Below are 14,567 nucleotides of genomic sequence, written 5' to 3' on the forward strand. Positions count from 1 at the left end.
GCGGACCCACAAAAATACCCTCTTTCAGTTTAGCGTCACTCAATTTAGGAAAAACGCTTTTTAAATATAGAAAAGCAGTACTTTCTTTGTTCAGAGCTTTTACAAAATTTTTTATTAGTCCCAACTTGATATGAAGAGGGGGCAGAAGAACATTTTTGGGATCAACAAGTGGCACAAATTTTATATTTTCTTTTCCTGGTTCAAAAGAATCTCTATTAGGCCATTCTTTGACAATGTAATGCTTTTGAGTTGCTCTGCTGTCCCAGAGACAAAGGAAGCAACAAAATTTGGTAAAACCTCCCTGAAGACCCAGTAACAAAGCTATGACCTTTAAATCTCCACATAGCTGCCATTTATAACGATCATAGTTTATAGATCTAAGGATAAGGGACATATTTTCGTAAGTTTCCTTCATATTATAAGCGTAAGCTACAGGAATCGATGGTTTTGTATTTCCGTTGTGCAACAAAACCGCCTTAAGACTCGATTTAGAGGAATCTATAAACAATCTCCACTCATTGGGCTGATGAGAAATATTTAAATTTTCTATTAGTTTATCTGGATCTGTACAAAAGCAGACATTGTTTTCAGAAGTAAAAAACGTAGACAAATGTTTGTTACGATCTCTAAACACACTTATTTTTGTTTCTTTTGCTAATAAATTCCATTGTTGTAACCTGGAGCCCAAAAGTTCAGCGTTTTCTTTTGTAAGGTTAAGGTCTCGGGCTAAATCGTTAAGTTCAGCTTGATTTATCAAGTGGGGTTCATTAGTACTTATCACAAAATTTGGATCAAATGCTGAAGGTGCACTACTGATACAATCTGCACTAGTGGAAGCAATATCGAGTGGTGGAACCGGTATTGGAAATTCTTGGCCATGCGGAACAGGTCTGGTAGATGAAGAAGTATCAGGATAGACAATATTGATTTTCGTCTTCCTGGAATGTCCACTGGTCTTAGTTAAGCAAAAGTAGCAGTCCAAGCTGTGATCAGTAGGCTCACGCCACATCATTGGCATTGCAAACGGCATCGAAGAACGCTTGCCAGTCATCCATTTTCTCAGACTAGCAACACAAGTAATGCAGCAAATATGAGGAGCCCATTTTTTATTTTGGTGACCAATTGTAAAACCGAAATACGCTTCGTACATCACTTTAACATTCTCACTTACTGGTCTCCTTTGAGTTACGGGTGTAAAATTGCCACAAATGAAGCAAAACGTATCAGGGGAATTCACACAACTTATTTTATCAGAATTTTCACTCATTTTAATAACAAATTTTAAATATAACCAAGTTATTACAGAAAATACGCAAAGCCAGTATTTGTTGTGTAGTAGTGTCATAAGAAAAATAAAGATACCCTCATTTTATACTTGTCTATCTATCATATCATATGAATTATAAAGATACCCTCAAATAAATAGTTGACTATCATCTACATTTTTATCTTAGCCTGTATGCGGGTAAATTATAAAAAAAAAATATTTAAAAAAAAACCAGACGTCTAGACAGATTTTGGTAAGCATATTTGTAATCAGTAATGCTAGTGCTACATCGTGATATAGGTCAGTGTTCTGTTGCCCGAACCTTGTAGACTAGTGTAATTAAAACTTCACTAAAATTGTAATTAGTTAAATCGTGTTCACCTGTTATTTGTAAAACAAAATGTAATAAATGTGTAAGTAAAACTATTATTTATGTATATTTATAAGGAAAATAAAGACTGTTCTGGGAATATAGAAGTATTTCATTTATCAAACATGAAAATATTAATCTCTCTTAAATCAGCATAGGCTTGTACTGCGGTAAAGATACAAAGCCTATTTTCATACAAACAGTGGGTAGGTAAGCAAAATTAAATTTGTGTCTTATCTTTACGCTTTACTGGACATTTACCAATTTTTTGACTGAAGGATGAAATTATCAAGTTTTTACTCTACGACTTGAAGTTTTTACTCGACAACTCACGTGAGTTATAAAATCGTCATAATAAGATTAAAAAATTTGGAATTCCAGCTGAACAGCTGAACGTGGCATTAGTTCTGGCCACCTCATATGGGACACAGACGTGATTATATGTATGTAGAACTCACATCATTTCGATACTATGGTATTCAAACAGTACGACTATCTAACTACTGCACTGGGTGAGACTAGATGGAATAAAGATGCTACTCCACAGTTGAAACTTATGCAGTAGGTATACACCGGCAGTGAGCGCCGGCCCTAATTTGCATGACACGCTCGGAAACGAATCTAGGTATAGTTTGATACAATCATAGATGTATAAAAAAGGTGGACAGAACGTCGCTTAAAAAAGTGAAGCATCATAATGGCGTTGTACGCACGTGTGAGTGACAAAACTTACCACTTCGAGAGATAATCTATGACGTAATGGCGGACGACTGTCGCACTATTGAGAGGTGATGGTGTGCGTGAGGCCTGTATATATATACAGTGGGTCAGTATGTCTACTATTGGTGCTTCATTTTGCTGAATAGTCCTCCAGTCCGCCTTTTTTCTACGTCAATATTATTAATCTATGCTCCAAAAGACAATTTTAAGATAAATCATTTATTTTTACAGTCTCCATGTTTCAGTGCCAATATGACAATCATAATTTAAACAGTAAATACTATAAGAACAATCTAGTATATCTACTTTATCTTAACTAATATGATACAGAACAGAAACTGCAAGGTTCCTAAAGAAGAGAATTTAAACGCTTTTCTTTATAGCTCTTCTCCTTCGCTTCACAAAAATTCTGACGTCTGGAGCCTCATTATGAGAATCTCCGTTATTGCTTTGAGAAGTTTGTTCATTAGAACCGTTACTAAAATCAGTCATTCTACTACTTTCATCTATATGCACACTTTGTGCAAAATTCTCTTTGGCGGGAGTCGACGTAGCTAAAGCGTGTAGAAGAGAGTGACTTAACAGCGGATTTCCTTGATTCATTTGTCTGGCATCAATGTTGGGCGTCTCAGACGCTTCCAATATCGGACTAATGTTAGTTGACGGCAAATTTTCCGCCAAAACTGGCTGCACTCCGGAAGATATAATTACTGTTTTCACTATATCTGGTTCTTCTGGATTGAGAGCATCAATATTTGGTCTTATGGCAGTTATTTGTGTAGACGCAGTTATGTCTGCATTTTTTTCAACTGTTGGTAATGTTGAAGGTACTGTTTCAGTCGGTAATTGCGATTTCTCTTCATGTCTTTTCGATTTTCTCCTCTTAACTTCTAATGTTTTGGTGTCGTTCTCCGTATATTTTTCAGTACTTTTATGACAATGTTCAATTATTTTTGCATCTGACGACTTACCGTCTTGTGGTTGTATTTCTAGATGTTCACTTAATTTAACTTTGTTTGTTTCACCTGTCCTCTCCATCTTTGTATCACTACAATTTTCTATCCGAATATTGTTTCTATGTTTTGTCTTAGTTATTTCATTGACATTTTCATTTGTAATCAATGGATTGTCAATATTTGCATTCTTCGACTTACGTTTTTGTTTAGTTTCATCAGAATCGATACGTTGTTTTTCTACAGTTTTACTCGGCTTCTTTGACTCATTTCCTTTTGTTAAAGCGTGTTCTTTATCTACACTTTTAGAAGATTTTGTCTTTATATCGTTTTTATCAATTGATCTAACGTTATGCTGTTCTTTTTGTGTGCCTCCAATATCTTTATGATTATGTTTAGTTACTTCTTTATCTGATGATTTGTCAATATTAAATTCCTTTTCTGAACTTTTGCTAGGTTTTTTATTTATATCTGTGTTAAAATCAATTTTGGCTTGGCCCTCAGGAGAAATGTCTGGGAGAGAAAGTTTTATCTGGTGAGACACTTTCTCACCAAGATCAACTGCATCTTGAGCGTCCTCGAAGATGGGAATGTAATTTGACGAGGAAGATTCAATTCGAACCTCTGGTGCTGTCAAGCCCAAGTCTTCTGGCGTTATAAGACTACTACTGTCACCAAACAAATCACTAAATTTATTTTTTATTTCTTTAGATACTACATTTTCCGGTGCTTTTGATTTTAAATGTTTTTGCAAAGTTCCTTCTGGCTCTGATTTGAGTGTTTCTGTTATTTTTTCTTTCGTGGTCTTATTTTTGCCAACTTTATTAGTATCATTTGATTCGCCTTTCTTTTGTTTTGCATCTGCTTTAAGCGCAACATCATTCTCTTTCACGATGTTTTTAGAATATTTGTCTTCCGCACATTCTGAAGCGACATTTTCATTTTTTTCAACAACACTTCTTTCAATTTTTGATTTACCCGATTCGCATGAAGTCCGCTCTGCTATATCTTTCATAACTCGTTTCATCAGGTCAACATCACAACTTTCATCACTTAGTTCTAAATCACCTTCGACCATTCCTTTACCGGAATCAGCAGTGACATGGTCCTTTTTCCGTTCCATTGAGTTCTCTACGCACGTGCCACTCCTGTTATATGTATGTTTCAAAGAAGAATTGTCATGATTTTCAGTTTTTAATTTATTTTCCAACTGTTTATTATCAGATTGTTTCTTTTCGCAACTAACAGATTGATCCTTACTCTTTAATTTGGGTATTTTATATTTAGTTTTAAAATCATTAGGACAATGCATGCGTTTAACAGGTTCCTCATTTTTTCCACATTCACTGGTCTGTTTTTCAATATTTGTATTTTTATCAATATTTTCACGTGTCGTGGGGAATTTAATAGGGTTTCGTGCGTCTTCCATATGTTTTTCTGACCCGATTGGTAAAACTGATTTTTTTGACGATAACATGTCCTTGTCATCTACAATTTTTTCCGCTTGCATACTCTGTTTTTCACGAGTGTGTAAATCTACTCTACTTTCTGTCCGGATAGCCGCCTTTTCAGATACAATTGGGTGATTGGTATCTTTTTCCACCTGGGCAGATGGTTGCTTAAAACTCTTTGGATATCCTACTACCTTTTCTACACTTGAAGTTTCTTTTTCTAAATGTGAACTGGGATAGGCGGGTTTTTTTATTTCGCCATGATTAGATTTTTTTCTATTGGACTCGTAATGAAAAGGATCAGAAGAAATATCATATATTGCTGATCCCAATATCTCCCCGGACTCCATAGATGATACATCAGAGGCATCAATACCATATACTTCACTAATACGATCTTCTGAACACTCTGAAGGACGCCTCGCTAAAGCAGTTGGTACTTTAACATCTGCTATTTTCCATAAAGATTTGTTAACAGGTCTCAAGTCAACATTTCTCGCAGCTATTGTTGTCATCACTTTTTCCCCGTTCTCCGTTCGTATTGTATATTTGTTGCTATGCTCTCTCGGATCGTCCATTTTTACATCAGCATCAAATTTAATTTCTGTAAAAAAATGGTTAAATATGAGTGTAACACATACATAAAAGTTTCTGTTACTTTAACTATGCCGTGTGGTTTGCCGCACTAATGAAAAAAAAGGAAATAGGGCGAATCCATCTCGTTCCCATTGATCTCGTAAAAGGCGACTAAGGGATAGGCTTATAATGGGCTAACAACCTGTCACTATTTGAATCTCAATTCTATTATTAAGCCAAACAGCTGAACGTGGCCTATCAGTCTTTTCGAGACTGTTGGCTCTGTCGACCCCGCAAGGGATATGGACGTAATTATATGTATGTATGTACTTTAACTACTTTTTCATATAGTAAAACGTAACTACCTTTAGGTGTAGAGGCAGCCTCTTTTGTCATATAATCCGGAGACTGACAAGACATATATTCACTTCGAATGTTCCCAATAACAAATTGTGGTGCTTGGTCCAATGGGTATTGTACTTTGTGATTATCTTGTTCTATTCTGTGGTAAGAATCTGTCCTCGGCCTCTTACAGGAAGGCTCTTCATAATCATAATCACTATGATATATAGCAGGACCAACTTCTTCCAGATATTTATTTCTCTCATCATAATACTCTCGATCGAACTCTTTGAGACAGAACGACTCGTCTTCCTGATTCTTTTGGTCGTACTGATGAAACTTTTCACCGGGTGGGCTCTCCAAACGGCGTTTTCTCAAATCAGGTTTTCGATGATGATCCCCAAAATCCTCTGAACGTGGCTTATGATCTCGTGGTCTGTCAGGATACGGCCTTCGCTCACCCGAACGACCTCTATAAAGTCTCCGGTCTCCTGATCTACGTAATCTTTGTTCTGCTTCTTTGTCAGACCTATATTCTCCGGAGCCATCTCTACGAGATCTCAGCTCTGCGTCCTTGTCTGACCTATATCCACCCTGGCTCTCCCTGCGTCGTCTTAAATCGTTGAAATCTCTTCGCCTTTGGTCTCCCGAGAAATCTCTTTTGAATCTGTGAAGAAATCTTTCCGGACTGTATCTGCGTCTTTGATACTCGGACTTGTCACTGTTGCGAGTTCTGTCGTTATCAAAGATTCTGTTTCTGGGGTCAGGGGGCTTGTTGTCTTTGTGGTAATTCCTATCAGTGTTTCTACGGGGGTCATCTTCTCTAGGAAAAGGGTTTCTCTGTTTCGGGTTACTCGGTTCGTCTTCTTCATCTGAACTAAATTTGGCAATTCTGTAAATAAGGAAGCGAAATCATCAGCTGAATCAAAATAAATAAACATTGTCGTCTAATCTCAAAAATGCATAGGCTTTACGTACATACATATAGTCACGTCTATATCCCTTGCGAGGCAGACAGAGCCAACGGTCTCGAAAAGACGGAAAGGCCACATTCAGCTGTATGGCTTCATGACGGATTTAAGATTGAAATAGTGACAGTTGGCTAGCCCATCGCCTATAAGAGGTATCCTAAGTTTATAAGCCTACACCTTAATCGCCTTTTACGACATCCATGGCACTATTGCATTACACTATGCACTATAGGCTGTACTATATATAGTGCATAATAGGAGTTCAAAAATTTATTTAAGCTCATATTTAAGTAACTTACCTAGATGCAGGCATAGATTTTCGTCTACCCCTTATACCGGCTGCTCCACCCGTCTTCCCTCTCTGGTCTTCATGGATATTCTCCTTGGCGTCACTCTGTGACACACGTGGAGCTTCATCTGTAGGTGTTTTTGAAGATTCTTTCCTGGAATTTTTTGTTATAACGTAACTGTTACTCGCAAGTTTATGCTTTAGGTAAATACCTATAAAATTAAATATGATTGGCAAGCGGTTTATGGGACATATTGATACCCTTTAATACATACATAGATACATAAAATCACGCCTCTTTCCCGGAGGGGCAGGCAGAGACTACCTCTTTCCACTTGCCACAATCTCTGCATATTTCCTTCGCTTCAATGTACAAAAATTATATAACATAAGTATTTATCCTATACTAAATGTACAAAAGGCAGCCTTATTTGTCCATTAATTACCTGTCCATTCCAGAATTCTTAATGTCTAGTTGATGCCCAGCAGTTTTAACATTTTGCGCATCCATTTCCATTTGTCTCTTTCGCTTTGCTATGGCCGTTCCCAAATTCCTTCGTATGTTGACATTATTGTTTTGAATCGCATTCAACACCATCATGTCTTTCCTGAAATATCAAAACAGGAGCTTTTGAATAAGTGATTGCAACCTATCCTGCAGATCATATATACATACATATATATTACGGGATAGTCAGAGCCTACAGTCTCAAAACGACGAAAGACCACAATATGGCTTAATGAAGGAACTGAGATTCAAATAGTGGCCCATTGTCTGAAAGAATCCTTTTCCTAAAATATCATTTTTTTCAAATTTATTATACTGTAGAATGTGAGTGCAGTGATTAGAACCTGCCCTGCAGATAATATATACGTGAACATATCACGTCCTTACCTCTTATAGCGGTAGGGGTCTCGAAAAAACTGAAAGGCTAGATTTAGATGCATAGTTGAATAATGAAATGTAAACTCAAATAGTGTAAGGTTTACAATAAAATAGATTTATTTTCAAAATTGGATACAAGGTATCACTTATTGACCTCACGTTTCTAGTCTATAGTCTTAAATAAAAAATGTTACTTTTTAAGCATTTCCCTTGATTGTTTCATACAATCTGCACTTATCAAATCTCTCTTCTTATACTTACTCCATATTAAGATTAGCTATAATCTGAGTCTTCCTCTCGACCTCCGCCCGGGCTGTCTTGAGCAGCGAAGAGTAATTCATTTCTAGCTTTTTATACTCCCCAGCCAGTTTGTCAAAATCCTGCAAAATGTTCTAAACAATCAATGCATATACGTTCTAATTATCTTTGGCTCTGCCTACACCAGCCTTTATTCAGACAAAATTTACAGCACAAAACAGATAGAGATGGTACAAAGGCGGACTTATCGCTAATGCAATCTCTTCCAGTCTACATTTGGGTGGAAGGAAACCAAACCAAGGTGATTGGTGTTAGGGGTAGGCAGAGACTACTTGTTTCCACTTGCCACCATCTCTGCATATTTCCATCGCTTCATCCACACTCATAACTCCCCTTATGCAAGCTTGGCGGTTTTAAATACTCTTGACCTGACCCTTTGCCAGGACATCCTAAATTTGATCAATATATGTTTGTCTAGGCCTTCCCACTCCGATTTTTCTATCCACTCTCCTACACTTTAGTAATTTTACAATAGATGGATGTACTTATAGCCTTTATCTTTACAACATTCATTGGAAAGAGGTTAAGGGGTCTTGTTTTTGCTTGGCATTCTTCACTTGACTTACTGGCAAGAATAATGTCAAAATTTTTCATAGTAAGAGTTTCATTTTCAGTTACAGTGCCTTGTCAAATTTTAAACAATGTTCTGGGCACAGGAATGATTATAAATAGTGTGACATATTCACATTTTTTTACTTTTTCAACAAATTTCTACAATCATCATCCACCTGGCATTGGTCCCGGTTGGGTCCTCACCTCTCTGGAGAGGAGTTCAGGGTATAAATTATTCCAATGATTCCAAACTGAAAAACCTATAGGTAGTAAGGTATTAATCTAGGTAGATACTTACTTTTTGAAGCTTGTCTAACGCCACAGTGTACTTCCCCAGCTTAGCTTTCAGTTCCTGATTCTCATTTCTCAACTGAAAATACGAAAGAAATGTATTAGGGGAAAATGTCATCTTAACATAATGAAACTGTTTAAATTTGTCACCTTTACGCTTAGATATTTGAGTTAGGACATATAGAGTTGTGTGTGTGTGTAATAATTCATAAAAAGAAGTTTAATTTTGACCAATATAAAAGAGACAGATGAAGATGTAATCAGAAAAAAAATTGGCGCTAAAATGTATAGTTACCTCCAGAATCAGATTTGCCTCGTTATAGTTGTCTAAGTTATCATACAAAATATCCATATTGATATGATTAAGTTACCAATTTCCACATAAATATAAATACTTATCCAACGAGAAATACAGTCTAAGATAAATCTAAACCATTTTATCCACTGCGTGCCACTGCCTAACAACAAAAACGCAAATAGGTTGACTGGTGACCTTAAGTCAAGTCAGTCCGCGAAAGTGAAACATTTTGACGTATTTGACAATGACAGTTGATGGGAGTTTTTTCTGTTTCATAAAGGCAAAGACAGTCCAATAGCCACGTTTAAATAGCAACTTAACTTTCTTTTTTACGATAAATATAGTGTAGTTTTTGTTTTATCTAGATAATACCTAGTTTTTGCTACTCAACATCGCCAGAGTCTTGAATATCCATGCATAACACCTAGCCCGGTCGAAGATAAAAATAATTAAACTAGCTTTTACCCGCAGCTTCGCCGAATCTAGCGCCATCTAAAACGCGACGAATGTAACGCTATGTTAAAAAAAAGAGCTCGAAATTATCACCCCTTTAAAAAGCAACGAATTAAACGCCGCCTAAAAAAAAGTGACAAAATTAGCATCAACTACAAAGGAAAAATGATTTTTTCCGAAGAGGTAACAAACAAACAAATAAAAATTACTTTCACATCCTATCAACGCCTCGTGAAAATATTTTGATAACTTATTCGATTGACATTCGTAAGTAACTACAATATGACGTAGCCCTAGGTAGTTATTCTGTCGTCGATTTTGTTTGTTATAACGAAGCAACAAAAATTGCATGCTATGAAAAATTAGCTGATTCCATAGGGCTCGTACAGCATGTTGTACGAGGTCGACAGCTCGTACCGACTCGGACAGATCAAAACCAGTATAGCGCGCAGTTAACTCTTACTCGGCAACACTGGTGGTCACTCAGACTGGTCTGTGAAGGTCGTACGACCACTGGTCATTAGATGCGGGCACGCTGTACAGCGCCGTTTAATTACACACATTTAATGTAGTCGGTCCGAGTCGGTACGTACGAATTCGGCGGCACGCTGGACGAGTCTTCTTAATGCGTGCTTATAAAAGAAATAGAGCTGTTAAGGTTAATATTTATTCTGAGTTGGCAACCCAACGAACCCTCCAAAGATGATTCTGATTTGTCGTTGGTTGATCGTTGTCTTTTCTTTCGGTTCGTTTCGGTGTTCGTTGTTTGTCGTTCGCAGCACCGTAGACAGACATCATTCGTTTGTTGCGTGCGTGCGTTTTGCTTGTTCCGCAGCCTAGCGCTTTAGTTAGCCACAGACGCCTAACTCGCTCGCTTTGGACGATTTATTTAGTAAATAAAGTGTTAGAAGAAGCATCTTTATAAAAGACTTATCACCAAGTTTCGAATCGTGTGACGCTAGCCATGTTTGTGCATTTAAACTGTTTGGCATACCTAATTATCCTGCAATAGTGCAACAGGCTATCAAAGAGCCAAGGGTCCGTGAAATAAAGTAGAAAATATTGTGTTTCTAAGATGCCAGATTCGGAGTGTGAATGTGACCTGGTGTCGAAGGAGTGGCTCCTAGCAAAACTCCGTTCGGACGAAAGAGATACTGTTCTCATAGATTGTCGTGGATCAAATGATTATTCAATATCGCACATACGTTCTGCCGTGAATTTTTCCATTCCTAGTATAATGTTGCGGCGATTGGCCGCGGGAAAGATAGAGTTAGCTTCTACAGTGCAGTGTAAGGAACTGAAGGCGAGGATTATGCATTGTCACACTCGCGGAATGTTTGTGCTGTATGGTGATGGGGCTTCCAGAGATCCAGACTCCGTGCATGGTATCCTGTTGAAAAGGCTCAAACAAGATGGTGTGCAGGTCGTCTGTCTTGAAGGTAAATAATCAGAATTCATATAATCTATCTAACATGTATTCCAACTTTAAATTTAATGTCATAATAACAAATCAACTAGCCCTAACCCAGTCAAAAGAGTCAACTCCCATTCCACTTTTGTTTGTTTTTGAGTTAAGTTACAGAAAATTATTCTTTTGTAAGTGGACTTATAAGTTATAAAGCTAGCTAAATATATTTTTTAAATCAGTGGAATGCTTGCTGATACAATACAAATTCCCTAAAACGCCATGAATAATAAAGATAATTTTATTTTTTTAACATGTGTAAGAATTATCTACCTGGCCGGCTACGGGAAGCTGAATGAGGTGTAAATCTAACCCTTACCTAACTTAACCTAACACAACGTTCAATTTGAATACATCTCATGTGTGTTTGGTCTAGTCAAATCTTAGTCTCTAATGAATTTTTGATTCATGAGTAAACTAAAGCTAAGCTTACTTTTATTTTTATGCCTCATAAATATGTAACAATTTTTTATATTCCATCAATAAAATCAATCTGTGTCATTTGTTTTTGTTATACATATGTTTGGCTATATACATATCTTCTTAGACAATCATTTGCTAAGCCAGATTTTAAAGACAGTTTCTTTAAAATCTAGCTTTGGAAAAATTTGGACCCTAAGTTACATCAAGGACAGGTTATCTCAATTAGGTGGTGGGATCAAATTCTGTTTAGAAGAAGGCTGGATAGCTGTTTTAAGTATTTATTTATTTGTAAATGATAATATTTTTTCTGTAATTAAAAAGAATTGTAATTTTTGGTTGGATGGCTTCATTGTGATCACTCAATTCATTTGTTGTCTTAGGACACTCAGGGCCGACTATTAACTTTTCTTAGTGAAGTTATTACATGTATAGAAAGGCAACTTTTTATAGTGCAGTATTGACTTTCTACATATGTAAGCCCTGTATCTAATGAAAAAGTTTGCATGAAAAGGTTAATAAATACGGATTAAGCAAAACAATTATGCTTGGATCATAGGGAGTGGACCAATTTAATCTATGGCTACACACTGGGAAGATGTGTGTTCATTTGTATAATGTAAATGTATATTAATTTTTTCCTTTCCAAGGATAATATTTTTTCACAAAATATTACCCTTGATGCAATCAAAAGTTTAAACCTTAATGCAAAAGCGTTTGCCTACTTTGATGTATCTATGTTTTATTAATATCACATGCAAAATCTACTGAACAAAGTTTTAAACAAATTTGGTACATTGATAGAATACAATAGGCTACTTTTTGTCCTGAAATTTTCACAAGAGTGAAGCTCTAGGGGGCAGCCAGTCATAATAATAAATACCAATCTTAATTCCCAATTCCTTAGAATATATAAGATACATTTACAAGTATGACTAATGAGTGTTGTGTTCTTTGATGGCCATTTTCCTGTAGTTGGTGGATTCTCGCCTCTGAACCTGGTTCCAGTCCCGGTTCAAACACCAGTCAGTTCACAATAGAACAAACTTGGATTCACTTGAAAATATTGTATCATTGAGTTAGTTTTGCATAACAAAAGTCTCGAACTTACTTTAGCGCTGGCTTGATCTGTATAATTTGTATACATATATATTATAAATTAACATACAACCTAACATGTTCTCACATAAGAACAATTCATTCATTCACTGTCTTACCTAAGGTAGCTCGTAACGTCGGCGGAGGCGCGACAATTTCGCAATTCATTGACAAAAAGTATTGAACATACAACTGCATGCACTTTCTACATACTGGGTTTTATTCAATGGAGAGTTATTTGGTTTTTACTTATCTTTAGTTTCATAACATACCGACATATGCAGTTATGATTAGTGTGTGTATGTTTGTAATTCTAAATCGAATAAAACTTTGCAGTAATATAGCTTAGACATTGAAATAACATCAAGTTAAAATTTATGGAGATTTAAGGCGGACGAAGTTGCGGGCAACAGCTGACACATAATGAGTAGTAATTTAGATGTTCCCCATCAGATCCGCCTCTGAATCTAATACATACATATATAATTTCTGCGCGAATTTCGTGAATTTCGCTGTAATTTCAATAATGACTACATTAAGTACTTATATCTACATGTTAAGTCTTGACTGGCAATAATTGCACGTATTACATACAGGATATTGTAGATACACAATATTTGATAATTGCAGTTATGTTGTCGTATTTTAATATGATAGTTGCAATAATTGAAAGTCTCTTGACTTAACAGTTTTGCCTAAGATAGTTGCAATAATTGAAAGTCTCTTGACTTAACAGTTTTGCCTAAGATAGTTGCAATAATTGAAAGTCTCTTGACTTAACAGTTTTGCCTGTGCGTGGATATCGCAGTCAGTCCGTGTCCTCTTTTATATTTACAAGATATACCCAGCAAGAATTATACCAATGTTACACATACCTAATGCCAGTCAAATATCAAATTCATATTCGTGTGTAAGTAAATGTGGCCCGAGGGCACGTGTAAACGTGTAACGCTATTCATTGTATTTATTATAATAATGTTATATCCACGTGCTTGAAAACCATTGTGAACACTGTCTCGTATAATATTTTTATTATTGTGCCCAAATATTGAAAGGAAAATGGCAAGAAATCTCGACAAAGGGCTTTCTAGAAAAGGGTCAAAGAATATACAAAATTGTTGTAAAGATATATGGGTTTAGTCAGGCGTATGTGTTTCATTGTTATTATTTAAAGCAGTAGACGACGTAAGACCCTTGTCAGATTTGTATTATGTGCTTATTTAAAGGTTAATGTTACCGCGAAATTAAAAGGTTCAACCTAACAAGGTAGTTTTTATATACTTGGAAAAGTAGCGATGTTTATAGGCATATCATATTCATCAGATTCATTCATGACTGACTGGCGTTTAACAAAATATGGTGCTCTAAGTCTTAAAAAAGTGCTGGTCTTATCCATGGCACGGCATGGCTGAATCTTCCATCGCTATATGTCTAACTCGTTGCGTTACAAAGCAATGAATTAGTGACATCAAAATCTCTGTCGAAAGAGCCCGGAGTGCCTCACCGGAGGTCGGCAGTCGGGGCGTCCGGTCCTCAGCCGTGGGAGAGGAAGTCGAGTACTTATTGTGCTCCTCAAGCGAGACCATGTTTAGATTAAGATCGCTGCGCCGTTGGCTCGACTCGAATATGTTCTTGGCCAGTGTTTTGAATTTGGAACGATTCTTTTGAAATTGTCTATGGTATGGTCGAACCAATGATAGTCCATTTTTATCATGCATTTTTTGATATGCATGGAACGTTGGGCAACTCATGGGCATGAGGAAATTAACGATTGCTTCATAATATATCTGAAATGCTGATCTAGCCGTTAATAGTTAAATGCATATGTATTTGGTATCCTTAAAAGA

General features: G+C 36.4%; 2 protein-coding genes across 4 annotated transcripts in view; one reads left to right on the forward strand and one right to left on the reverse strand.

The window, feature by feature from the left end:
* Nucleotides 1–2,558: 2,558 nt before the first annotated feature.
* LOC106130151 (uncharacterized) lies at nt 2,559–9,466 on the reverse strand. Of its 2 annotated transcripts, none has more exons than XM_060945202.1 (7): nt 9,282–9,466; nt 8,994–9,065; nt 8,087–8,205; nt 7,386–7,547; nt 6,950–7,093; nt 5,703–6,571; nt 2,559–5,365 (listed from the first exon to the last, which is right to left on the reverse strand). In XM_060945202.1, the coding sequence occupies exons 1-7, from the start codon at nt 9,336–9,338 to the stop codon at nt 2,721–2,723; spliced, it is 4,068 nt and encodes a 1,355-aa protein (XP_060801185.1). In that variant the 5' UTR covers nt 9,339–9,466; the 3' UTR covers nt 2,559–2,720. The 2 variants fall into 2 exon arrangements, with proteins under 2 accessions (XP_060801185.1, XP_060801184.1); XM_060945201.1 differs by having other exon boundaries at nt 8,087–8,217.
* Nucleotides 9,467–10,477: 1,011 nt separating this feature from the next.
* LOC106130237 (dual specificity protein phosphatase Mpk3) overlaps nt 10,478–14,567 on the forward strand; it is a 43,448-nt gene continuing 39,358 nt past the window's right edge. For both annotated transcript variants that reach the window (XM_013329038.2, XM_060945144.1), the window contains exon 1: nt 10,478–11,176. In XM_013329038.2, coding sequence (XP_013184492.1) covers nt 10,813–11,176 — 364 coding nt within the window. In that variant the 5' untranslated portion in view covers nt 10,478–10,812. The remainder of the gene's footprint in view (nt 11,177–14,567) is intronic.

Source organism: Amyelois transitella, chromosome 7 (assembly GCF_032362555.1).
Source record: "Amyelois transitella isolate CPQ chromosome 7, ilAmyTran1.1, whole genome shotgun sequence".
NCBI lineage: Eukaryota > Metazoa > Arthropoda > Insecta > Lepidoptera > Pyralidae > Amyelois > Amyelois transitella.

Coding starts and splice junctions, on each gene's coding strand:
- LOC106130151 (XM_060945201.1), bottom strand. CDS start 9,338: ATGGATATTTTGTATGATAACTTAGACAACTATAACGAGGCAAATCTG. Junction 9,066..9,281: donor AGGCAAATCTGATTCTGGAG/GTAACTATACAT, acceptor TCGTATTTTCAG/TTGAGAAATGAGAATCAGGA. Junction 7,548..8,086: donor ATAGCTAATCTTAATATGGA/GTAAGTATAAGA, acceptor TTGATATTTCAG/GAAAGACATGATGGTGTTGA.